General features: G+C 45.1%; 2 protein-coding genes across 3 annotated transcripts in view; one reads left to right on the top strand and one right to left on the bottom strand.

The window, feature by feature from the left end:
* Window positions 1–18,148, top strand: part of LOC120953650 (uncharacterized) — a 91,212-nt gene extending 73,064 nt beyond the window's left edge. The window contains exons 4-9 of one of the 2 annotated variants that reach the window (XM_040373785.2): window positions 12,505–13,192; window positions 13,287–13,544; window positions 13,652–13,763; window positions 13,998–14,048; window positions 14,737–14,913; window positions 15,007–18,148. In XM_040373785.2, the coding sequence (XP_040229719.2) occupies window positions 13,165–13,192; window positions 13,287–13,544; window positions 13,652–13,763; window positions 13,998–14,048; window positions 14,737–14,913; window positions 15,007–15,793 (1,413 nt within the window). In that variant the 5' untranslated portion in view covers window positions 12,505–13,164 and the 3' untranslated portion in view covers window positions 15,794–18,148. Of the gene's footprint in view, window positions 1–12,504; window positions 13,193–13,286; window positions 13,545–13,651; window positions 13,764–13,991; window positions 14,049–14,736; window positions 14,914–15,006 lie in introns of both variants that reach the window. The other variant, XM_040373784.2, reaches the window with a different exon arrangement.
* LOC120953649 (HIV Tat-specific factor 1 homolog) overlaps window positions 1–27,106 on the bottom strand; it is a 55,569-nt gene that overhangs the window by 24,433 nt on the left and 4,030 nt on the right. The window contains exon 2 of the mRNA XM_040373782.2: window positions 18,969–20,168. Coding sequence (XP_040229716.2) covers window positions 18,969–20,147 — 1,179 coding nt within the window. The 5' untranslated portion in view covers window positions 20,148–20,168. The remainder of the gene's footprint in view (window positions 1–18,968; window positions 20,169–27,106) is intronic.

The following is a 27,106-nucleotide window of genomic DNA, read 5'->3' as shown; positions in this document are numbered from 1 at the left end:
CACACCATGTCATGCCAATCCCTCAAGGGATTCGATTCCATTCCCCCCAAAAAAAACCTTACAACCGGATTAGAGAAAATCCTCTCGCTGTTCTTTACCACAACACGCGCCAGGACCAATACCAATCCAAAACCTAAATGGCATTACCATTCTGAAGCGAGCTTTCCGTCTGCCATAAGCCACCGAACACATCCACCGGTGACCCAATTCGTCCTGCCGAAGTAGTCGTTGTCGTGGGATCCAACTTCAGGGAAGGGAAGATGCGCCACCCAACCACCACCGGTAATGAGCTTTTAAGTGAATTTTAAATGGCCGTATACGGTCACCATTTTCCGTTGTGTCTGTTTTTCTTGCTTGCCTTTCAGTGGACGAACCAACCACCCACCCATTTGGCCATTTCCAATTAAGCGTGTACGCGTTCGAAGCTGTCGTTTAGGGTCACAAGAAACACGCGGGATTTGGGTCACATTAACAAACGTGCCATCCTGAAAACCAAAAGCGGTCGTATTCAATTAAAGCGTAAAACAAAACATGATCCTTAAAAACATAAATTATCATTTTAATAGCTTCATTTCGGGGTGTGTGTGCTTTCCCCTTTCCGGCCACAAGGACGAGGGAAGTCATTTTTATTCATGTGCAACATGAATTTCCCTTCCAGTAGAAAGGGACATTTTGCACAAAACAACGACCAAATTACCTTTGCATCATTAAGAAACATTTGCTCGTTCCGGTAAAAACAACAACACCGGGCAAAAACCACGTTCACCACAGTCAACCGTTGCGGAGTGGTGTGGGAGATATGAAAATGAATCAATTTTTTCGTGTGGCTATTCCGGTGTCTAACCTTCCTCCCAAAGCGGAGAGTCACTCCGCCAGGGGGAGCGCTTTTCCTTTCCAGGTCCGACTCCGAGAAAACATTCCGCCGTATTACAAAAATATTCCATTACATCGGGCAGCCGGCCTGAGTTTGGTGGTTAACATAACAATAATAATAACATTAATAACGTGACGCGGAAAGTTTGTGCAATGGAAATTGCTTCCACGAAGCTGTTGGGAACCTTCGATCGATAAACACTGGCCTTCTTACGCGGCCTAAACTTGGAGTAACGAACGAGAGTTTGTGCTACGTTCGGCTTCATGGAGCTTCATGCCCAAAAAATAAATATTCGAGGCGATGATTTAAAACGGCGGCGTTAGCAGCAAGAACAGTGACAAGTGTTCAGCTGCAGCAAAGAATGTGCGCTTTCGCTCGAACAGGATGCGCACGTCTGCTCCCGTTCACATGCAATTACACGCGGTGAAACGATGAGCACGCACACACACGCACACCGCTAATAAGGTCCAGTTTTCTCCTCTACCGTAGTGGAATTCCAGCCATTCCGGAATGTCTGCAACTATCGAGAGCTAGGAGAACTGGCAACTAAACGCATTGGAATCTTAGGCAACCAATTGCCAACGCCCGGGTGACGAAGCCATCGCCTCGTTCCAAAAATGATCCATGCTATTTTGCTGTTGTGTCTACCCAAGCAACGGGAGGCCAATAAGAACAACTGCGAAGCCCATAATTACCCTAGGTGTGCTCCCCTCCTCCTCGTGTCAACAAATAATTAAAATTGCATTATCACGTTCAGGCTGATGACGAACGGTCTTGAGCGGTCTGTTCGGACACCGACACGCAGACGTGTTAAACCAACACCTCCTTCCCAGGGATGGAGAGACATGCTTGGGGAAGAGAGCGGAGTCCGGTGCAATTTTACAGCTGACACGATGCAATTTTACCACTTCACCTCACATTCTACTGCCACGTACGGGAGTACCGGCGATTAACACACCCAACCGTCCGATGATACGTACGTCCGGTGCTAGTTGCTTGATGTTTGAGCGATGACACACATCAGCCGAACCGCACACAAACAGGTGCCGATATTGCTCCAATTTCTCCAATCCCCCAACGAAACGAGACTGGTATCACTTACGGCAACATCTTCCATACCGGTACGGTCATCATCATCATCATCATCATTGGATTGTGATTCAGAGGGAGCCGAGGGAGGGAGTTAGAGCGCGAAATGGGGATTATAAGGACAAAGCCATCAGAGCCGTGTTTCGTTAATCTTTCCCCGAAACCGTTAGCTTTCTGTGTCATGTTCATCTAAGTGACCCCCTTTCCTTCCATCCTTAGGTTCCTTCCATCTCATTATGCTATCTCGACACAACTTGTACTAAAAAGGGCCAGTCGGAGAGGGATTTGCTCGTCGCCAAAGTTACAGCACGGTACAGGCGAACAACAACGATCGTCTTTCGAATCAAAAAATCGAATCGAAGGAAGAGGACATGGTTACAGCGAGCTTGCGTATATAATCATATCATACACATGGATATAATGTTTTCAGCCACTTCCCACATCATTCTTGGCTCGTGTTTGGTACGCTATCAGTGCAAGGGATTTGCGTTCTTAACAAGCATTTTCCGACGGCGTTCAGTAGTTCAGAAGAAGGAGAGCGGGCGAGCAATAAGTTGAAGAAAACATTCCGAAATAGAATAATAAAGCCTTACTTATGCCGTTCGAGTGGCAGCAACTTTTCATCTCACACACACACGCTGAGAGAGCTTGAGCATGCATTGTTGGAAGTTTCGTTCCGATTTTGCGAACCTAACTTTTCCTTTGGGGGGAGGAAAAGTGTTGCCGTTGGTGCCTTTTTTGTGCCTCCCGCAATGCTCCGTTGCGGGAATCGTTTTAATATCCGGCCTTGTCATCAAATTTTGATTGCGTCGTCTTGTTTGATTTGTCGAACGTGCGCGATGAAAGTCATCATGGTCAGGATGGTGGTGTGGTAGCGGCCACGCGTTTTGTGCGATTTTCACCCGCCCAGGTACTGCGGCCGACGACGGTGCCTGGAGGTTCAACTGATCGTGAGTTTTTCATTGTCCTCTCCCGGGAACGGAACACACTTCCAAACATGCTCCAAACAATTTTGATTTCGTGTTTGACAGCCAACGGCCATTTGTATTTGTTTATTTGATGATGTTTGAAGCACAAACAGCTTCTGAGCACAACTGAGCACCAAAATTAGCGCATAAAACAGTGAACGTGATATTAAGTTTCATGCCATTCCGACATACCGAAACCGATCCATCATTGGCCGGTCCGTTGTCTCGGCAGCATACGCAAACAATTCGCGCGAATGCTACTAAAAATTAAACCAAAATAGAACATATGCTTTTACAAGGTCCCTGCGTCTGCCTGTCCTCTACCCTACTGCGAGAGGCCACAACGTTCCACAGAGATCTATGATTTATCATTCCCAATTAAGAGCCGGGCGGGTATGACTTCATGCGCGATCGGTTGGCCGTATGTTTTTATTAGCCGTTGGTTGGCAAAGAATGTGGCCGTTTTCGCACTCCCCAATCCTCTTTATTGTTGTTCGGACCACCTACCACGCTAGGAGAAGCCTGCCTACCAACGGTGGAGTTATGCTGCTGTCTATTGATGTTCGCGCGTGACGCGCTCGGTTGACGGGACTGACCCATAGACACAACGCCTAGGATGGGTAAAATTCCAATGCTTCGCTATCTCCTCTACCCAGCACCATATCAATCGAACAAGCCGAGGGTGCGTTTTGGACAACTAGACCCTTCCCAGAGGTCAGGCAGGCGTGTGCATTCCACCAACAGCAGCAGCAGAAGCAGCAGCAGCGGGATGGAGGCGCTTAATTTAGCAAATTGAGTTTTATAGTTCTACCATCGGCACGTACCGCACGATGGGGACGCCGACATCACCGAATGCTATGCCTTTTTGGAGCTCATTCCGACTCCGGGTGTCAAGTCGAGTCGCGTCACGTCCCCCAATAGGCATTAAAAAATCTCATCAAATTAGAACCCCAAACGCCCCCCTAGACCCAATTACAACCCGAGTAACAGGAGCGTCATAAACAGCGCTGATGTCATTTGTTCTATGCGAAACGAAACACGCGGCATGGTTTCAGTGTTTTTTGTGTGTTTCGGAGGCCTCTTGAAATGGGTTGCTCAAAGGGGAATGTGCAATGCTGTAGGGAAGTCACCCGAGCCCCGGTAAACAAATAACCTAAGCTCCCTTAAGCTCCCCACCTACTTATGCCTTAAGCTTGCCAGTTGCTACTGTCAACGCAGCAGCGCACAGAGCGCGTTTCTGAATGAGCTTCATTCAATGCGAACTTGAGACGCGTCCAGACCTTGTGGAGTTGGAATTCCACGGCCTCAAAACCTGAGACAAACCGCCGGCTTCTTGCTGACGTTCGCACAAATCGCTGGCGGTTATGCTGGTTAACGCGCTGATGTCCACGCCGATCTGCTACTGTAAACAGTTGATAACTTCTAACTTCTCCGCTAATGCTCTCGCTACAGAGAGTGTATTTGTTTATAGAATTATGCCCATCAATAGCGAAACAGGCCGATCTGTTGTGACAAGTATCCAATGTGGGAGGTCTCTTTACTAATGTGAGTCTTACAGTACAGTGAGGTAACGGTAGTATGGACATTAGAATAACACCTGCAAGAAGTTCTTTCTCGCTTCTCATTGCTCTAATCTACACCTCTCACTAAACGATCCTCGTTTAACGTCATTAGTACAACCGTTCGATAGAGCAAAAAGCGGGCGAATATGCGTGCGACAATCAATTTTGCAATGCTTTCCAATCCTCTACAACACACCTCTTTTCGTTAAACCAACCGGCCAAACCACCCAACAGATCTCTAACGCACTTCCTTCCCTCCGGTGCGAAGTGTTTCGTTAATGTGCAAAGTAAATAAATTTGCCAACATTACTTAACCGTTGTGTGCAGCAGTAAATCAACACACACCGGATCACGTCACGTCAACTCTACGATGCTCTTAATTTGCCTTTTCCCTGCTTTTTTTTTGTGTCTACCTCTGCATATATTACAACCATGCAGCGTGTCGCCGCAACCGAAACACACATCCATCAACACCGATCATCATCATCACCTTCATCATCATCGTCGGAAGCGACACACGAGCGCGACCGCTCAACGCCCTTTTTGCGCTCGTTTTGCTGCCTCTGCGGTCGTGGATTGTGTGTGTGGTGGGTTGAAAAATTGCATCGATCCAAAATGCGCTCCCCAGTCCCCAGTCATGGGGTGGTGCATACATTGATGGTGCAAAAAAAACAAACACACCTCACGACCCCTACTCCGCAAGCGAGTCATGAGAGGTGATGTCTAAACAACTTTCACGTAGCTTAATAATTTGATAATGCTGATGCTGCTGCTGGTACTGGTGATGGCGGTGATGGTGGTCCGCTGTGTACGATCCTCGAACCCGTATCCGATGCCACTGATAGAATGGGAACGATAAAGTTTTGCTTTCGCTAGGGGGGAGGGCATGGGCGGGTAGAGTTCCGAAGCACTTTCCGGTTCGGAAATAATTGTTGATCTCCCGTTGCCAGGAGTTTGGACGTACAACTTTTGATAGAATTATCCGAGTGAGACCCCTTTGACGAGGAGTGTCACCATAAAGGGCAAACACGGAAACTACGGGAAGCTACGGGGGAAGAATGGCAGGGGGAAATAACGAGCTTTCCTGATGGTATAATTAACTGAAGTAGTAGTAACTGGTTGAGTTCTGTGAAACTACTCGCGCGAATGGTACAAATGAAGCCGTTTAGTGTATAGTCAGTGGAATTTCCACAAACACAAAAGAGAAAAACGTGAAGGAAATGAACTAAGAACAAACACGAGAAGACAGATAAATGCTGACAATTTTGAATTCTTCATAGTACCAAAGTTTTTTGATGATTTTTAACTTTTAATGATTGTCTATGATTGTGTAGATGGCTAAATTTCTACAAAGTATTTTACAAAAAAACTGTTAGTTACTGGTCAGGCCGTAAAGTTTTTTTAGGCCATCCACAACGTCCCCCGTCCACAGAGGAGGCGTGGTAGGCCCAAATTGAGGTGGCGTGGAGAAGTCCGCCATTAAGGCCAGAATAACGGACTGGCAGACGAAGGCGCGAGACCGTGAGCGGTTTCGGACACTCCTGAGGCAGGCCAAGACCGCAAAGCGGTTGTAGCACCGGATAACAACAAACAAGTTAGTTACTGGACCAGAGTAAGTACTAGACCTGCTGGAGAGGATCTCGATGTATTCTTTGACTGAGACAAGTGGAGGTAGAGGATTGAATTGCAATAAATTATGGATCAGTTCTATTAACGATATGAGTTCAAGATATGTCCCAGGATCAATATGAGTGTTCCAGGATAACTTCAAACGATGGCAGAGGTATAGGATCAGATCCAGGGCCAATATGGATAATGTACAAGTTGCAAATATGGTATAGATTGAGTAACAGTTCCAGGGTCGGTGTAGCTTCAGGACCAATTCCAATGCCTACATGGGAACAGCCACAAGGATTCAAGATTCTTTAGAGATCCATGAACTTTGCTGTCTAGTTTATAGATTCTATTTGGAATTTGAATAACTTTTTGTTGGACATTTCTTCCAAACAATCTCCCACAAAGCCTCATAAATCACAACACTAGTGTTTATACCGTTCAGTTGGCTTGTTTTCTGTAGAAATATCCGAAAATTGGATTGAACACCATATGTCTTCTTGGTCATAATTATTGTGAAAACTTCAACGTTTTTAAACTTTTTACACATACTTCATTACGAGCGAATGGGATAAAACTGAAAATATTCTATTCATTCGTCGAATGCGCCAATGTATCGATAAAAAGTACATCCCCTCCAAAACAGAGTGGATCCACATTTTCATCAACATGGTTCATTATTTGCTGCACAGCATAAGCGTACACATTCACCCAAAATAAATGACGTACACATCACACATTTGTGTGTAGCTTTTAAAGCTTTCTTTGCCTATTTTCCCGTAAATGAGACGCATTCAATGTAGGGGCCTCCAAAGATAACAAAATTATTACACACCGGGTCGTCGTGATTAATAGGCGAGCGTACCGCAACAACAACAACAAAAAATCAATCAAAACCACCGCGCGCGAGTGGAAAATTCAATTTTCCCCACACCATTCGATGGATTCGGAGAGCCCCGAAAAATCCCAATGTTCCTGCTTTACAGTTATTACGAACCAGCGCGCGCGCGCCCACCAAAGGGAATCTGAATTCGGAGTAAATAAGATTTTCATTTCGATTTTCTCGTTCAAAGCTGCGAGCTGAGAGCTGTGAATGGCGCACAAATAGACCCTTCTTTCGCTAATAAACCAAATCAAAAGCCCATCGCTCTCTATCTTCACGAGGATTTTTGCGTAATCAGCAAGCTTTCAGCGATGTTTCCCGAAACCCCAAACACCCTTGTTGCGTTTCACCCTGTACCGTGTGGTGCTGTGTGTACTTAATGCTGAGCGGAAATTGCAACCCATTTGCAGGTACTACACTACGATGCAATGGCCGGTGGTCCCGTGTTTGGAGAGAAAGGTTGGCGGCATACGCTTTTGTGAGTTGATTAAATTACGCTTCGACAAGGTACTGTGTACCTAGCGAGGGGGAAGCAAGCGTGAGGCAAGTATGATCACAAGCGCGCCCGCGCTCGTCAGCTATTTGCCCTTGTCAACGGAAATCGATCCGTGCCACTGATAAGCGTACATACCGAAACATACACAGGGAGGAGGAATGTGAGTTGTGTGTGTGTGTTTATGCAAGCATAAAATTAATATTTCGTCAGCGAATAACACTCTAACCGCGCACAGGTCCGTGTTGTCGGCACCCTGTGTGCATCCGTGCGCACCAAACGACGAACCTGCCGGGTGTTATCGATCGTTTTTGAGAGCTAAAGTGAGCGTTGCATTGGGGCTTGCATTTTCCTACCAACAAAAAGGGACCTCCCACAGCACAATCTCACGTGAGGCCAGAAGCGGAAGGCATAATCGCTATCGATACAATTTGCATAACTAAGCGAGGAACCTATTAGCGCGTGAGCGGCGAGAGCTAGGGACGAAACGGTCAAACCAGGGCCTGTACCTCTAACAAAACATGAAAACAACACCACATCACCAGCCCTAAATACGATGCTTTGTCGGCGATTAATGCGATTAATTATCGGTCGAGATCGGTAGGCAACAAGCGAGGACGGGTCAGCATAATAATAATGTTGCACTTTGGAGCTAATTTAATAAAGCACTTGTAAAACAGCCCCGCTTCTCGGGGAAGCTCGGCTGCTGACGAGGATGGGAATGTTCTACAAAACACACCGCTTTGTGGTTGATTGCTTATCTGCAAATGGGTACGCAGAGTAGGAGCACTATTATGAGCGCAAATCGGTGTCACTTGATTAAAGCACACATTGGGGTGCGCTGCACAATGCAATCTGATTTTTTTTTTTTTTTTTGTACAAGAAGTCATCCTTCTCCAAAGGTAAAACACACTCACGCTAAACCGATCTGCCAAGCCAAATTTGTCCATCTTACTTGGCCCCAAACGCATGCCGTTCCAAGTTCACCGCAGGCGTGGGATTTAATTTATCTCCATTTCATCGCAATTCGTTACCAGTTTTGTGGAGGGACTGCTTCTTCTTCTTCTTCAACTGCCTATCCACCACCCACCCCCAAACTAATAAGCAATTAATCGCCACCCAATTCGGGCACGACGACACTGACCGGGAGTTTTGGCAAAGAGAGAGAAAGAGAGAGTAAGAAGTACGCATTTTGTAGCAAATAAATCGGTCAGCCGATTTTGGGCGATTTTGGCAGATTGAAAGGACAACTTTCTTAATTTCACTCCCACTGCTCCCCGCTCTTTACTGTGGCCAGCCACTGGAGCCGCAAATTGAGCAACTTTTGCAGGGGGAAAATGCTTCGTTTAAGGGAATGGATGGATTTTGAATGGAATTTTCACAAAAGGGAACCGTGCGTCCCAACCGGTACTTTTCGGTATACTGATCCATCCTCAGCTGGCAGCGACACCACAATTAGATGATGACACGGATAAGCGGAGGGCTCTCTATCTAGCTCCCTATCTTTTACTGGCAGTAAAACATCAGAAAGTTATGCAGACTGTTGGGCGTGTTGTTGGTACTGGCAGCAGCAGCGCTCTTTAGTCATCCGCTTCAAGAAAGCAACGACCAACTAAGGCATAAACTAAGCACAAACAAACGACCCCCCATCTTGTGCAGCACACACAGCACACGCAAAAGCATATTTTCCGGCACGAATGCTCAAAGCAGGAAGTAGTATCATAGTAATAGCACTAGTGCTTGTTCGCTATGAGCTCTTGTCGCTTCTATGCGCTTATCCAAAAGCAAAGAGCCATTACCCAAGCCCGCACACGGCGACAGAATGAGAAAGGGGATAGTGTGTGTGTACTACTGCCAGCGCACTGGATGATGTTGTACTATTTGCATAAATTATGCACGGTAATTGAATTTTTGTCATCATCCCTTTCGACCCCTTTTTGTCAAGCTTTTCTCGCTCGCCACTCTTGGAAGCGCCGTCCCGTCTCGACACGCCGCAAGATGAAAGGAAGCACAGTGCCTTCTTCCAAGCGAGCCCAGGATCTCCTCGGTAGAAGAAAAGCAGCGCGCTTATTAAGATGTTTTCCGTTCGAGCTCTCCTTGATCCCTCCTCTCCGATGTTCCGATTACTCTTGCTGCCCCTTAAGAATGAACACAGAGAGAGAGAAAAAAAGCAAACATAAAACGGAACGGCGTGCGGCCAGCAGAAAAGAAGTAATTATTGCGATTAAAATCCATCGCAAGCGGCGGGGGGGGGGCACGTAGAGCACGATCGTGTTGAGTTGTCTCCTCGTTTCGATCGGTGTTGAGAAAATGGAAGCGAAGAAAGGAAAGGAAGGACTGCCTGCTGCAATTGTAATAGTTACTGCAGGACCTGGTAACCGGTTCCGTACAGTCGGGCCCGTGCGTCGAAGACGCAAAAAGGGACAAATTGTAACACGCTTGTTTAATGCGCACCCAATCAGGTTCGGGGAGAGGAATTAAAGTAAAAACGTTGCTCTGTTCCTCCTGTCCATGGGACATACGTTCAACTTGGGGCCTTTAACTCTCCGGACACCTGCCCCCTTTGCATGAGTTACCGGACCTGTTGGTGTAGTAGTCGAATGAATGAAATTGGTTCAACAACACTGACGCACTTTAGAAGCGCGCGTACTTCCCCCGACAATCGTTTCCCTTGTTTCAATGGCGAGCAGACAATTCTTGGCACCTAATCAGACCTGGTGTCTCCTACCCAAGCAATGGAAATAACTAAGTCCCGGTAAGCTTTTACGGTACACAAACAACGCGCACAACTTCAGTTTTTGTATGAGCGGCACGATCACGATCCTCGAATTCTTGCGATTATGCTTCACTCGCGATAACGATCGGTCGGAGTCGTCGGTGTGCCTTTGCGTGGTGCGGTGAAAGAGGATTTAAGCTGGAGCCTGGAGGTCTTCAAGGTTCAAGCTTGAAGTCCAACCGACGCATTGACAGCAATTGTACGGATCTGGGAGGGCTTTTTCCCCCTTTTTTGCTCACCCGTTGATCTTGTTCGCACCTCTCTCCACGGGCAATGATTTATTAGTTTTTGCATACAGATTGCTCCCCCGCGGTACCCGTGAGCTCCCCCAAAAGACCCGATTAATCCGCACAGTGTCAACTGTAGAAAGAACACCAGAAAAAGGTGAAATAAAAGGCACAGAGTGCTCCCCTACGAGGAGTACAGAGTCGGTGTCGTTTGTCGTTTACCTTGGCCAGTTCCACCACGACTAAAAGTGTCTGCGCGACAACAACTGCACAGCACACGGGGAAGTACACAACTGCACTTTCGATGGCGTAATCCTTGGCGGGTTTGCTGTGTTTGCACACCGCGCCGAATATCTCCTGACAAACAAATCCATGACCTTTGGTGCTTCGCTAGGTTTCGCCAGGCAGTATTATCTCGCCGCTTTGTCCGTGAAAAGTGCACTTCTGCACCTTTCATCGCAAAAGCCACGCTAAACTCAAGAGAGTGAGAGGTTAAAAGGGGTCTTCTTACTTGCTTACTGGATGGATGGATGGAAACAATGCACCAAAGCTTCACAGGACAGGACCATTGCTATCTTTAATACCTTTTCTCCAATCCTCTATTTTACTGCTAATATTTGATGCTCCCGAGCGATCCGGCACAATGCTGCCGGCATTGTCACATGCATGGAAATACGGCGCCAGGCAGCGCCCAATAATAATCTCGTCATAAGTTGGCCTGCTGATGGTCTGATGACGCACTGTGAGTGCACGGCGCTGCATCGGGCAGGTTATCACGCTGTGAGCATCATGATGATGACTCGGTATCTCCCCGTCATCCAATCCATGCGCTCGGGACGTCCTCACCGTCATTATTCTGCAAAGCTTAGCAATCAGGTACAACAAAAAAACAGCTAGCAAACGGGGACAGGGATTATGTCGTACTCTCGGTGTAATGACGGATTCATGAGCGACTGGAAAGAGGAATAATGCTTCTGCTACTGCTCCCACGGTTCGAACCCACGGGGGATAGAGTAACATCCGTTTGAGGAACACACACCCACAACCGGGGCAGTAAACAGTACGCGGATATATTTTATACACCCTCTCCCCTCGCACAAAACAGCAAGGAAAGAGGGCGATTTACTACCTTCTCTGTGTGTGTGTGTGCGTGGGTCTACTTTCTTCTACCTTCTTTTACTACCATTGCCAATGAGTAAAAGCCAAAAAAAAAACAACCAGTGTGCATGATGTTTGTGTGTAATAATAATAAAAGCAAAAACTACAATCCGACGCTTCCCGCAACGAGGCGCCAAACCCCTGGCCAACGGGAGATGCTCACAGCAATGGTCGGTGGGTGGGAGTGTTTCACCCCAGTCGCTCCCCACACCGCCCGCCTGTTGGATCTGATCTGGCTCCAACTCCCCCTCCAGTGTTTGGCATTAATGCATGCGCCTTACACACCCCTTCTGGTACCATCTTCGACAAAAGAAGATGTTACGCCTTTTCGGCACGGCAAGAACCACCCATAAAAGCCCCCTTATCCTCCACAACTCCCCAACCGATGGGTTGGTTCATATGTGTCACGGGCACTAAGCTGCGCGAGCTATACGAAGCAATTAAAATTACACTCCGGGCAGGATATACTAACGGAAATTACACTTAACACCATTTGCAATCACGCGGGCATCATTAACACCGCCCTCCGCAGCTCCTAACGCCATGGCGGATATTCGGTGAAGAAGATGAAGGGATTTGGGGGGTGAAGAAAGGTAGAGAGAATTATTTATTACTTCCTTTAGATCCTACGCTGCCTCTTTACACCAAACCGTACGATTTGGATAAAGCACGTGCTCTCCAAAGTGTACTTCACAATCTCGCGCCTAGAGGGCGCTCGTGCACCCCTTTCCCTAGACATCAACCTTATTAGCCGCTTGAGTGCACACAACATTGAGCGAAACGATATCTTATTACTACCACTCCACCAACTTTATATTAATTCGCTTTTTTTTGCTTCTTTATTCCTGTTCCTACTCTAGAGCTTCCCGGTTTCCTCCCCTGGCGTACGAAACACGATATCAAACGGATTGAAACGGCCCCCATCCGGTGGAAAGGATTCAAAAACGAGGACGCGCGCTCGCCACATTTTTCTGCTCCCGCTTATAAACGCGCACATCGAAGCAAGCGCCAGGAGCCCAGAAGAAGGTGTACCGCCATCATCGTCATCCATTTTCGAGCGGGGAAATCAACGCGAAATACGACCCCAAAGTCGGGAGCGAAAAAAAAAGGATATACACACGTAAGCAGCAGCCAGCTGGGAAGAAAATTAGTAGCCACTCGCAAGTAGCGGCGGGTTCTGTGAAATAATTTTAATTAAATTCACTTCACGTCGTGCCGACCGAAGAGGGGCCTCTCTCTGTTACACACCAGCAGAGCAGTTTGGCGCGTACACTAAACCTTCAATTAGTTCGCCACTGGCAGACGACGGGGTGTGGTAGTATCCTTTTACTGTTAAACCCAAACCGTCCGGAAAAGGGTAAGGGACGCTGTTTGCAATTACCCCAAACGGAACCCCCGGACACCGTCCGGATGATATTTCAGTGAGCGTGCCGTAGTGTGGATAGATACGGTGGCTACTTGGATCGTGGTACGGGAAAGATTGCACCTTCCGCTTTGATTTATCCCCACCCCTGCGTGTCATGATGGAATCGAAAGCTCTACTCCTAGGTAAGTGAAACATCCTGGAGATCAGAGAAAGGGAGCCATCTCGTTCATTGATGGAAGAAATTCCCCCTATTTTGCTCCCACTTTCATCCTTTAGCCACACTTTGCCTGCTCGCCGCCTGCCTGGCAGTGTCGGGCGCCAACGACACGGACCGGCCGAACCGGCGGTACAAGCGCAAGTACGGCATGTGTCCGCCCAAGTTCACTAGCATCAGCAACGAGTGCTACTACATATCGCCCAACAAGCTGAACTGGCTCGATGCGTACTTTGAGTGTAAGGACCACAACAGCAAGCTGGCGGAACCGATGATGTACGAGGACAAGGTGCTCCGGCGAACTCTGCAGAAAATGGGCTGTAAGAAACCCGCATCCATGCGCCGCTTTTGGAGTCTTCTTGTTTAAAAACATTGTGCAATAATGATTATTTTCATAATTTGGCTTTTTTTGTTTACGGCGCACCAGTGCGAGAGGACCTCTGGATCGGTGGCAACTACAACTGGAAGCTGAAGAAATGGCAGTGGGGCCACAATGGGCGCGAAATCGAGTACCAATCGTTCAGCCAAATGGTGCCTAGGTGATTATACTGCTTCATATTGCATTTATCTTTGTTTTTCTTCTTTTCACGCAAAATCCGCCCCAAGAACAGAACAGCATAAATTCTTCCCCCCAAAAACAAAAACAAAACAGAGCACCCTGCAATGGTAGGATGTTCCTATCGGGCACCTAATTCTGAACCAAACTTCTTACACGTTTCGTCCGCTAAAAACGAGAGAGCGCATTTACTTATGAGCATTTTTTGCAGGAGCAGCCAGGATTTGACCTTCCACTGTGCACTGCTTAAAGCCGACATCAAGTTTAGGTAAGTGGACATATGATACTGCACCCAGAGCCCCTTTTGGATTTGTTTTAGAGTTTTGGAAAAAAACGAAACTGCTCCACACAACGATTAAAAACCCCCGGAATGATGCGCCTGCCAACTTCCAACTCTTCTTGCGCTCTTTTGTCCCATTTTTTTTTTTGTTTTGTTTTCCATTTTGTACATTAAATTCATACATATTTAGTATTTTTATTAGTTTTCTATTTTACATTTGCGTGAGCAAATAGCTAAAAAGGTAACACCCCACCGTACGGTGGTGCAACATTCGTTGTATTCGTAGAACTTGCTGTATTGTGTAGCGAAAGTAGCGTACTGGTATTAACTTTGCAACGAACAACTGGACTAACTGCGAGCGCACGTAGTCATTTCGTAGTTATAGTACATGACAAGCCAAGCATAACATTAACACTTTATAGTAAACCTAGTGGCACCGGCACAAGCAGCACGAACTGCCGTAAATGTAGTGAATTGCGCACGCACACCTTTGTGGCTTGGTGATAGAACACTTAACATAAAGGCTGTAGAATGCTAGATCTAAGTCCTGTACATATACAAATGGGTTGCGAAGGGCCCTTTCTACATGGCTTGACTAATGGTTGTGTTGTTGTTTTCCTATTTTTTCCTCCCCAATTTTCTTTGCGCCCCAAATTGCGCCCACAAACGTGTCCAGATGGTCGGCCGCAGCGTGCACAGACAAAATGAACTACATCTGCCAGCACCGTATGCCGCTCGTGTCCGAGATGGGCCGCAGCCTGGTGTACGAAAAGTGGAACAAAACCTACCCGAACGAGCGGGCCAACGAGAAGCTGGTGTACATCGTGAGCGAAGGCAACAACCGTACGCAAAGGTAGCAGAGCCAAGAGGATATGCAATGTCTGGGATTTCTTAAAAACAAAGCTAATTTGTGTGTTTCGCTGTGTTTTTTCTTGTTGTCTTGCAGCGAGTACGGCAAACCGCGCCTGTACAACAGCGTCAAGCGCGTGATGCAATCGAATCCCTCGATCCGGCCGGCCCATCGGCGCCGAGCAAATCGTCCGAAGAAGCCGGTCGCCGCTCCGACCGCCGCCGACCGGCGCACCTACATCCCGCCGGAAGTGGTCGGCCGCAAGCAGCATCTCGCGCAGTACGCACCGGACGCGTCGAACGACATCAACACGATCGATAACGGACATCGAAACGGTGGTGGTGGTGGCGGTTGGGGAGGTCCCTATCATTCCGCCGCACGCTTCAACGTAGACTTTAGCCCGCGCAATGGCAGGACGCGTGAACCGAGCTTCCCGCGCGGCCACCGAATGCGCACCGGAGAGGAGCATCATCGCCTGCCGCATCAGCACCGTCACCAGCCGGGTGCGCACAAGCCGACCAAGCGGACGCAGCAGTACTATGTGCCAGCGTATCCGCCAACTACTACTACCAGTGCTGCACCGCCTACTACGACCACAACGACTACCAGCACTACTACTACTACCACCACAACACCGCCACCACCAACAACAAGACCAACCGCAGCACGACAACCATCCGCACACCACACCACCCGATACGCGAACCGCTCGATGACGTCGCAGGAAAAGCAAGCGAGCCGCGATTTTCTGCGCAAACGGCTGCAGAAGCTGACGCCCGAGGAGCAGCAGGCCTTCTTCCAGACCCGTGCCATGCGCAAGAAGCTGAAGGAGCAGAAGCTGCTCAAGCTAAAGCTCGAGCGGGCGAATGAGGTAGTGCCGTAAGGTGGTACCCCGTACCAGCCACTAAACACAAGCAAGATAGTATACACACTAGTTTCTAGATGATAGCGCGAAAAAATGGACAAAAATGGTCGGTCCAGTGGCGTCTCATACCCGGACCGTGCACACTCCTGCTTTGGAGTGAACCCAGCAAGCCGCACCGTCGTCTAGAAATAGTGTAAATGAATACGCCTTTCTCCTGGAGTAGGCAAAACTCAAACAGAATAACAATCGAGGAAAAGGAACGGAACGGCGATACATATCCCAAAAACCGTTTTTGGAACAAAGAACCCGAACTAGTAGTACTGCTGCTACTACTGCACATCCCGTAAACACACCAGAGGTGTGCTTTTGGAACAGATTACTACTACTATTACTACTACAACCTGCATCTAATTTTCTGAAGCAGTTCTTCACTTAGTTCTTAGAGTAAAGTTGCACCTAAGCAGAAACAAAAAAAAACCCATCTAGCCAAAAACAAAAAAAATCTCCAATTCCTAATACAATTTGCACAGCGCGCTTTTCACTGGGATAAGTCTGTTGTGGTTCTTCGTGTCTTGTACATTGCCAACGCTACCTAGTAGCAAGCGCATGAGAGATCTGAGCGGCGAACCACCAACTACGATCGAGCAGAGCTAGAGTTTAAGTGCGTTTAAGAAATGTAAAATGTTTTCGGTGAATTCGTCGTTCGAATAAACAAAAAAAACACACACACACGCAACAACAGGCCAAATTGTCACCCTCAATATAGTCTTTCGGCGCATTAGAAACACAATCTCGTTCCAGGAAACTACTGTTAGCAGAAGCAGATTATAAGGTTAAACACTAAAAAAAATGCCACTAAACCACACTTGGTAGAATTTGTGACCAAACTGGGGAATAAAGTATAACATTTAAAGTAGGGAATCTGTTTGCAGAAGGGATCCTCCCTCTCGAAGAACCTCAAAACAAAGATGAAAACAAGAGAACAAATGTTTCACTATTTGGTAGAACAAACTAGCGAATAGAGAGAGAGCAAGGAGGAGGAAGCGTACGTCTAAATGGCGAAGAGAATTTATATACAGATGATCCTTTTATCTTCTCCATTTTCCTGTTTAAGAATAGTATACTAACACAGTTGATAGCACAGAGGAAAAGGGGTCAGTTTTTGAGATGAAAGCAGTTCAAAGAGGCGTGAAATGATTGCAAGAAAATTGGCGAACGCAGCTGACCAATCCTCGTACCGATGTACAGAAGAAGTAAGTCTAACAGAAGAGTAGCGCTTAATTTCTAATTGCCATGCTATTTACTACTTATATTACCTTATGCAACCACTACTATAATTATCTCTATATTGTTTTATGTAGCTTACTGTTCCTACTTTTGTGAAAGTGTTTGCGCGTGTTTGCAAACCCAAATGCAAACAGCGGGTTTGGTTCATGATTGCGAGAATTTGCGGAAAATTCATACGAATATGAAAAGAAACTAGAAGCAAAAGGAGAAAACTCGCACGAAAAACAAAAACAAAACAAAAGCCGGAACCGGTTTCCCCGTTTCTCTACAAACTACAAAGTTGAAAACGCCAAACGCGAAAGCATAAACTATTTGTAATTTACTACCTATAATAATATACAAAACACAAACGGATGTATTTAAAGCGAAGACGCAAAGAACAGTAAAACAAAACAGTGGGACAGAGAGTATTGCACAGCAAGCGTATGTGTCACACCAGGGTGAGGAGTTCGTTCTCACCGTTGCGAGGGAATCAATCTAGTTAGCCGTTGCGTATATGTGTGGTTAGTTGGAGGACGCCGCGGAGAATGACGTTTAATGATTAGAGCAAAATGAAACTTGCGTATAGATTATAAAGTGTCCTGCGCACAAACAGTTTGCTCACGGGATGATTATCCGTTTGCAACAACAACAAAAACAACATGAGAAAAGAAAACACATTTAAAAAGTAAGCTCACAATACAACGATTTAAAACGAAGAAGTAAAACAAATCTCCCCTTTCAGCTCATAATAAGGTTCAGTTTATGCAGTACAGGATTTAACAAGAAAAACAACAACCCCCTTATAGAGTATAGTACACCTCACAATCATGCAATATCCAACACGAAGAACATGTTCTAACGTTCCGGAAGTAATTTGGGGCACGCGTGTGCCCCATTGGCAATCTCGGTTTTACACAGCAAGGCATACACTACCCACTGATTGAAATAAAGTATTACTTGAGCGATTGCGTGTGCGCGCGCGCCACTTACTGCGTTCGTTTGTTGAGCACACGCGGGATGAGCGTAACGCGCCAAAAATGGGTAAGTGCATTTGCAGGACCGCAAAACGATAAAGCAATAAATGGAACAGATTTGTGAAAACGATGGGATGGGTAAGTGATTGATTTTTTTATGTTGAGTAAGCTGTTTTTGATGGAAGAAAAAGCAGTGTTGAGGAAAGAAATATTACATTAAACAAAGAAATAAAAGAAGGAAATAAATAAAGGAAAGAAAAGCGTTTTAAATGAAAGTAATAAAAGGTAAGTAAAAGAAAATAACTACACCGTTTGTTAAATGAAAAAGTAAACAAAAAGAGTAGAAAACAGAGAGAAAAGAACAGTACAAGGAAGATAAAGTAAACAGCACGAAACTAAAACAACAATATAACAAAAGTAAAGACAATTTTGAGCGGGACAATAAAACAAAGGGTGGGTCAGAGGACGTAGAATGCTAATTGCAGACATAAGGAACTATTCCTGATCAGATTGTAGGAACATAGGGAAATAGGATATACCGAAATTCTTCCTCGAGAAGCACTTTGCTTTTTCTAAAAGACTTCGTGTTCTATTTGGCGTAAACGTCGTCCGCGGACATGCCCGGCCTATACAGGCTTTCAAAGACTTTATTCAGTACCACGTAGTTTCTGGATAAGTCAGTTCTTGCTACGGGGGGGGCGGTCCACTCTGGGCTTGAACCAAAGACGGGCATGTTATTTAGTCGTTCGAGTTGACGACAGTACCACGGGACCGCTCCAAAGACACAGCAGCTAATTTGGGACTCTTTTTAGCGTAAAGCAAATGGCCGCTTAGGGCCTTACCTTGTGTAAATGAGCTTAATCTACACATGTCAATCCGACAGGGCGGTTCCTCCTATCCCACCCGAGGAATCCAACCAAAAACAAGCAAAGAACTCTTAATCCACCTACCTTAATGTAGTGACACAGCCCATCGCCCTTGAGCGTTCCGTCCGGCTCACGGTACAGCTTCAGCTTCAGCTTGTGCGTCTTTGGGTCCTTCATCACCATGCCACACTTGGACATTAACTCCCCGAACTCTTCCTCGCTAATGTCCGTCGGCAGGTTCGACACATACACCTTCGTGTTATGCTCCGGTGCGATTTCGAACCATTTCGGTGGTTCCGGAGGAGCTTTCCGTTTCTTGCCCTTTGCTGCTGCTGCTGCTGCTAATGCCCGTTGCGCTTCCTCACCCTGCTCATCAGCGTCATCGTCCTCGTCGCATCCGGGCAATTCCCTACCAGACGGTTCACTCACTACCCGAGCAGGGGCAGGTGCCGTCGCCGCCGCCGGTCCACTTCCACTGGACGTATTGTCGATGAACCCGTAGTTCAGTTGATATATAGCCATAAACTCATCATCCACCTTGGGGAACCAGGCTTTCCGTTCTTCGTCCCAAAAGTACACCGCACCATCCTTATCCTTGTACGTGTGCACACCCTCCTCATACCCGTAGCTACGATCATCACCTTCACCCGCACCAGCCGGACGATCCTTCGGGACCCATTTCGCTGCCTTCTCGTCCCACCGATAGTGCTCCGTTTCGGTCACATTTTGCTGCTTCGGTATCCATTCCTTCTTCTCGTGACACCACCGATAGTGTTCGTTCTCGTACGGATTATCCGCGGGGGTTTCACCCGCCTTGCCCGACTCCTCCCGTGGAACCCATTCACTTTTTTCCTTGCTCCACCGGTACTGGTACTTTGTGGCCGGATCGGTGTAGATGGCTTCACCTGCCTCGTCGTACGTTACATGCTCCGCATACTGATCCTTCTCCCCGGTGGGTACATCTGCCGTGCCGGCAGCTTCTTTCTGAGACGGCCCTGTCTCATCATCATCCTTTCGCTCTGCGGGGAGCTCACTCACGGTCACAGGTGCTTCCGCCTGTTCCATTGCACTCGAGGTAGCGCCAGTCTCCGCTTCGGTGTCCCCCGAGCTCGGATTGGATTCCATCTCTATGACACGGTTCTCGTTGTTTGTGTTTTCGGAATCGGTCAGCATTACGCTCGCGGCGGCCGTCTCCTGGGAGCTCATCGTCGGGGCAGCACTAACGTTTGCTGGTTCACTGGCGTCACTTTCACCACTGGACATGATGGTTGACGGTGGACTGAGCTGTAAGAACAAACAAGATACACACAATACACTGGTTAAACTTGTGCGAACATGTACGACTGGATGACGGATCTGGGCCGTGGTTAGGTTGCTTTCGGAGATGACGTTTGGAGCGATGAATAATGTAATGTGATACACTAGAGTTGTCAGCAGATTTGTCACTAGTTGCCAAATGAAATGAAATGAAGCTGATGAACGGTATATTGGATAACGAGATATGAGGAAAATTGTTTTAAATCTTAAAATAGAGTTCTAACAAATTGTATCCAACTATTTGTTACTTCATTCTATTAACATTGATTTAGGTATTATCTTCCATTTCATTTCCTTTTTAACTCTTCTTTTCCTTTTTAGCTAAAGTTAATTTACCAAAATTTAACTCTTTAACAACACTAATTATTTCTAAAGATAAACTTTAATATTTTGATCTTGTTCGCAAGGTTTTGTTTATATTCCATCTCACTTAATGTAATTATTCAGTATTTTTAATTATGTTGTTATTTTACCTTTATCTTATCTTATTTGATTTTTTTTCTATTCCTACTAATATTTCATTTCATCCTTTTCTATTGGATGTGTTGTGTGGCTGCATTCGAAGAATAAAGAGTGTTACCATCAATTATCCTTTTTTATGTTTTGACCAATATGTTTTTGAATTTCAATTTTATAGTTTGTTTTTGTTGGCAATGTTTTTGATCAATTTCTCTCTGCTGATTTTATATTTATGTCTTGTTGATTCTTTCTACCTCTTAATATGTTCTTCCTTTCTCATTCCTAGTATTTATTACTTTAGCACATTATTTTTTCATATCATCTATATCGTTATTATTATTATTATTTTATTATACAAATTAATTCATTATTTTTTTATTTTATCTATTGTATTTTTTTTGTTACTTCTTCCTTTCTCGATTCTATACAATGTCTACCAAATTTTGTTGAAAAATATCCAATTGTGTATTGACACTATTTATATGTTATATGTTCATAATATGCAATAATTTAATAGATACTTAATCAGTCTCATATCCATATAAAGTGCTTGTTTTATTGCAATTAATTGCAAAACAATTAATCGATGATCTTACTTCATACCATAATAAAAAAAAAAACAAAATAAAATAAATAAAATAAAGAAATGTTCCTAACACAAACTCTGCTGACCATTCCGTGATCGTTGAAATAATTTGCGCCAAACAATTTGGCAAATAAATTATCCTCAAAGTATATCAAAGTAAAGCACGCGCAGCGCGCGACCAGTAAAACGAATTAATTAAATCAACCTTTACCGCGTTTCGTGGTGGAAACAGTGCTCCCTAAATTTCAGCAACAAATTAATCCCCAATTTTACCTTTCACTTGACCACTAAGACTACCATCCCATGCTTACCCCCACCGGGAGACCGTACCACCGACTCACCAATTAGGCACAAGGTTACCGAAAATCTACTGAACTCGCAAACAACCAACACCGACAGCAAAAGAAGGGCAAGGTTGATGTGAAAAGTCCGTGCTTTTCACGCTTTCCGCCGCATTACGTCCTACGCGGAACGCGCTTTACCGTCTCGACCCTAACAGTTCGTTTTGGTTTTATTATCCTCGCTCAGGACGATAACAAAACCGACCAAGACCCACTTCCGCACGGCGAGTTCGGACTTAATTTTACCAGGATTTCGCATGAATGAAGCAAAAACCCAAATAATACGCAACGCGCGTATTGATTTCTTCCAAACCACGTGGGGGGTGAATCTGGGTGAGGGTTAATTGGTGTGCACCCGGTGTGTGGCTCGAAGATGGTCGTTTGCTAACCTACATACATACGGTTCTTCAAACAATGTCCCCGTGTATTAATTGGTGCGGTGACGTAGTGCAGTGCCTGCCACCGGGGTCAGTTCCCAGCATTCTTTCTTGGTGGAAGAATGAATACGATAAGGGAGGTAATAGGCATAAGCAAAGTTTGCGCTGCACGATAGATAATAGGTACTGCTTTGCCGAACGGTTCTGAATATTTCACTCGATCGTGGAATTATTTTTAATTGTCTTAAATTGCCTTGCAGCACCTAAAGCAAGAAAAACAATACTTTCAAACTACAATTTGATTGACATGGTGGGGTGTAAACGGTCACGGAAGTAGTTTAATTATTGTTCATTATTTAAATGCTATGAAATATACAACTCAAGAACTCAAGAAGTTGATATTGCATAACATTCAAGAGAAATATGATTTGAAAAGCATGATAGAGATAAATTGTAGAGAAAGCCCAGGAAAATACAATAATGTATATCATTAAATCGCTACAAAACAAATTTCTTTATGAACTTCGTAACACTTTCAGTGACAGTCCATTTTTTGTGTATCCTGTCCTGTATGGTCCGGTGGTCAATGAATTTTTCGTTTACATTTTTGTTGGCTATCATATGTATCATATATGATAGCCCCAAGTGAAGTGTAATTGAGTATACACAAATTAAAAGATGAAAAAACATTTGATTTTTAATACAATTTTGGTTGATTTCTTGTTGTATTTTCATTGTTTTGCTTTCATTTCATCATTGAATCGGAAAAATAATAGTCTAAAGGCCGGGGGACACTATCCGTACTCGCTAGTGTAATTTCGATTTTCACTAGCGCATCTGGCGGCGGCTGGTGGAAGCTTTTTTTGCCATCGAGGAAATGGTCATGCCGGATCTCAAAATTAAATAGTTAATTTTAGACAAAATTAATAGTTTTTGTCATGAAAATGGATGCAATGCGTGCAAAACATGTGTAGATGTTTACAAAGCTTTGGTTTTGTTTGGTTTTATCTTTTTGAAAAATGTCATATCTCTGGCTATAATATATGATATGGCATCCCAGGAAACATAACTGGCTATCATATATGATAGCTATGGCACTCAAAGTGTTAACACTTTCAATTGAAAGAACAGAACGAATCAACAAGGACATTAGGCTATTAAGGCCGGGGTATATTGTCCGTACTTGCTAGTGTAATTTCGATTTTCACTAGCGCATCTGGCGGCGGCTGGTGGAAGCTTTTTTTTGCCATCGAGGAAATGGTCATGCCGGATCTCAAAATTAAATAGTTAATTTTAGACAAAATTAATAGTTTTTGTCATGAAAATGGATGCAATGCGTGCAAAACATGTGTAGATGTTTACAAAGCTTTGGTTTTGTTTGGTTTTATCTTTTTGAAAAATGTCATATCTCTGGCTATAATATATGATATGGCATCCCAGGAAACATAACTGGCTATCATATATGATAGCTATGGCACTCAAAGTGTTAACACTTTCAATTGAAAGAACAGAACGAATCAACAAGGACATTAGGCTATTAAGGCCGGGGTATATTGTCCGTACTTGCTAGTGTAATTTCGATTTTCACTAGCGCATCTGGCGGCGGCTGGTGGAAGCTTTTTTTTGCCATCGAGGAAATGGTCATGCCGGTTCTCAAAATTAAATAGTTAATTTTAGACAAAATTAATAGTTTTTGTCATGAAAATGGATGCAATGCGTGCAAAACATGTGTAGATGTTTACAAAGCTTTGGTTTTGTTTGGTTTTATCTTTTTAAAAAATGTCATATCCCTGCCTATAATATATGATATGGCATCCCAGGAAACATAACTGGCTATCATATATGATAGCTATGGCACTCAAAGTGTTAACACTTTCAACTGAAAGAACAAAACGAATCAACAAGGACCTTGGGCTATTAAGGCCGGGGGACACTGTCCGTACTCGCTAGTGTAATTTCGATTCTCACTAGCGCATTCACTAGGCGGCGGCGGCTGGTGGAAGCTTTTTTTGGTCGTCAAGAGAATGGTCCTGCCGGATTTCAAACTTAAGTAGTTTTCTCATCGTTTTATATGCAAAAATGGCTGAAATATTTCCACAACAGATTGATCTATTCTATTCGATCAGACAGAATTACAAAGCTTTTCCAGTCCAGTGTAATTAAAAAAAAGATAAATAACTTATTTTCTGAAACGGCTCTAAATTGTTTGGCAAAATACTTCGTTCAGCCGCCGCCAGATGTGCTGGTGAAAATCGAAATTACACTAGCGAGAACGGAAAATGTTCCCCCGGCTTTTACATTGCTCACACTCAAAAGTAAACATCATTGCAATGAAACACATCATTTACCCATAATTTAATTTCAAAATTAAGCCCAGGCTTTCAATCACATGTCCTTGTCTTTCCCCTCAGCTCATCTTTTACTTACGGCAAAAGGGACATAATTTCCTTCCCACCTCGTTCGTTAATTGAAACGCTAACGACAGTGGGCTGTAGCGTCCCACTGCTTGCTGGGCGCGTGTTCTGTATTAGCATATCGATTCCGATGCCTTCCCATTCGATTACTCAAGCTTCATAAAGAAGGGGCGCTCTGGTTGAATATTTCATACGCCCGATCAATGCTGACCGCATGGCAAAAGGAAGGAAGCGTTGGAAGCAAACGAAGCCAGCAAAATGAATTCCATCTCCACGACTACGATTTCGTTCAGTGGTGGCTTTTACCTTCGAGGCTCTGTTTTTTTTGTCCCTTCAAATGCAATGATAATAAATTATGCATTTCCATCACAAGGCGGCTCAGGTTCGGGTGCGGGTGAACTACTGCTGCGGGAATGTCGGTCACTTTTCGGCCTGATTTCCCGGTGCACACGTGTGCGAGAGCCGAACACGCACGGCATCATTACAGGGAGCGAACGAAAAATGTTTTCTGTTTCCATTTTTCCATATTTTTTTTTTATCTTTTTGATCATGTTCCTCATACCATGCGAACTCGATGCTGTTGTTGCTCGTTACTCATGCATTGATTATTATTGTGCACCATTTCTTACATTTTAGAGTAAGCTTTCCGCGGTGGATGGTTTTGCGTACATTCGGACTAAAGAGTGACTAAAAATGCATAGAATGGTTAGCACATTAGAGCTAAAGAACTGGAGGACGTATTGTACGTTTAAATTAAACCCCAATCATACTTTGGTCCCAATTTTAATTACAGATTGCATTATTTAGTAAATGATTTTCACGCGTATGTCACCCAGAAATGGTTGAAGTGATGCAATGTTTTAGGCTCGCCTTTGCAAACATTTCTCAACAGCACAGACACCCCGCTATTGCTATGGCATTTTTATTTCCCATATTTTCCACCTGTTTACCAACGAACCAAGTCTCCCCACACCGGCTGTGATAGTAACCAACGAGTGTAAACAAACAACCCGTTTGGCATGCGCCTGCCGCATGGCGCACAAGGTGCCAAAGTTCCAACTTGTTCCTCCAAACACTTAATTGCTTGCGCCTTGCGAGACAGGGAGGAACGGAACTAAAACAAACATGCAACTATGCAACAGAGAGAAAAACCTTTACTTCCCGGGCATTACTTTCAAAACGGATACGCGAGCAGTGCCGTTGTTTTGGATACGGTATCGAGCGCAGGAGGGTGAAATGGAAAACAATCCAACACGCCGTTTTGGCGTCTTCTGTGCGGGTTTGTGCTTCAGTTGCTACCGGGATTTCAAACGGCCAGTAGGTACAAGTTCAAGGGTTTTGCAGCAGGCAATAACGGACGGTGCGCCGGTGTGCAATGTGCTGATGGTGCAAACATTCCGATACTTCCGGAGGATTACCTTACACAAAGGGATGAACTCCTCTTTTTAAATATTGAGTTTCTCTCTCTCTCTCTGTGTTCAAGTGGTAAATGGAACAAACCCGTCGTGGCATCCTGTGCTAATGAGAAGCGGCAATTAGTCTATAAGCGGTGGCTGCATATAAATGTCGCTTTACCGGAGCTTGAACGGGATTTGGAACAACTATTATCCTTCTGATTGAATATTCATTCGCTCGCTATCCGTGAACATCGTCGATTCGTCGGCATCAGTGGCCCTTCTCTCCGAGGCCCTGCTCTCTCCCTCGGAAAAGGCACAGTGGAAGTGAGAAGTAGCCTAGATTTGTCGATACTTAATTATAATCCAACCCAAAAAAAGGACCACTGTCCGCCCGTCTCTGATCGTTAAGCCGAGGTGGTGGCAGTATTTATCGACGAGAAACGGAACTCTCAGCGATAAACGGTGTGTTCCTTTTTCCCGCGATGAAGCGGTGTGAATAAAAAAAGGGGAAATCAAGATTACGCTTTCAACCCCTTCCCCCCTCACACCGTTAAAGGGAAATAATTCGAACAGCCCCATTAAGGACGCCACATATTTCAAAACGCGCTTTTACTGTGACACTTTTCCCTCTCGATCGAATGGACCGCGACGGGAGTCATCGTTTCACCCTGTTCTACTGATTTCCCAGTGGCCTATTTCCCGCTTTCTCTCGAAAGTCCTCATCGAGCCGCACTACGCAAGGGGTCAATAGACTGGACAGTTCCTTCAACTTTAGTACACCGGTGGGAAAATCGATTATACGCGCCTATATGCTGCTGCTGCTGCCTGTTGCCCCGGCATCGCAAGGGTCCGTTTTTCACAACAATGCAACGTATTTTCGGTTCATCCGTGTTGCTGCAATTGTGTGCATTCGTGCATATATGTGTTTCAATGTGTGTGTGTGCACGGTTGGCCACTCCGGCAGACAGCGATGCATTATGCATGCAAAGTGTATTCAATGAAGAGTGTAATCCTTAATCGCCTGAATGTATGCAACCTGCAACACGTTTGATAAAAGCGAGGAATTTAATAAGGAAATTAATGTACGTTTTGCTCTATATTTAGTGATTAATTGATTTAAAAAAATAGTATAAATATAACACATCAAAGAACAGTGAGTTAAGTGTTAAACATACACCAATTATCGTTAGCTTTAAAAATAAACCATTAAACCGCTTTGATCAAAAGACAGCCTCACACGAACGGTGACCGTTTCGAACGTCCTATAGATAGCAAATCACACAACAAAAAACCCATAAATAGACACCTCCATATCCGTGTGAACCGAAGTG

The sequence above is a fragment of the Anopheles coluzzii genome, chromosome 2 (genome assembly GCF_943734685.1).
Source record: "Anopheles coluzzii chromosome 2, AcolN3, whole genome shotgun sequence".
Taxonomy (NCBI): Eukaryota; Metazoa; Arthropoda; class Insecta; order Diptera; family Culicidae; genus Anopheles; species Anopheles coluzzii.
The sequence above is the reverse complement of the archived record's forward strand: the minus strand, read 5'-3'. Positions and strand labels throughout refer to the sequence as shown.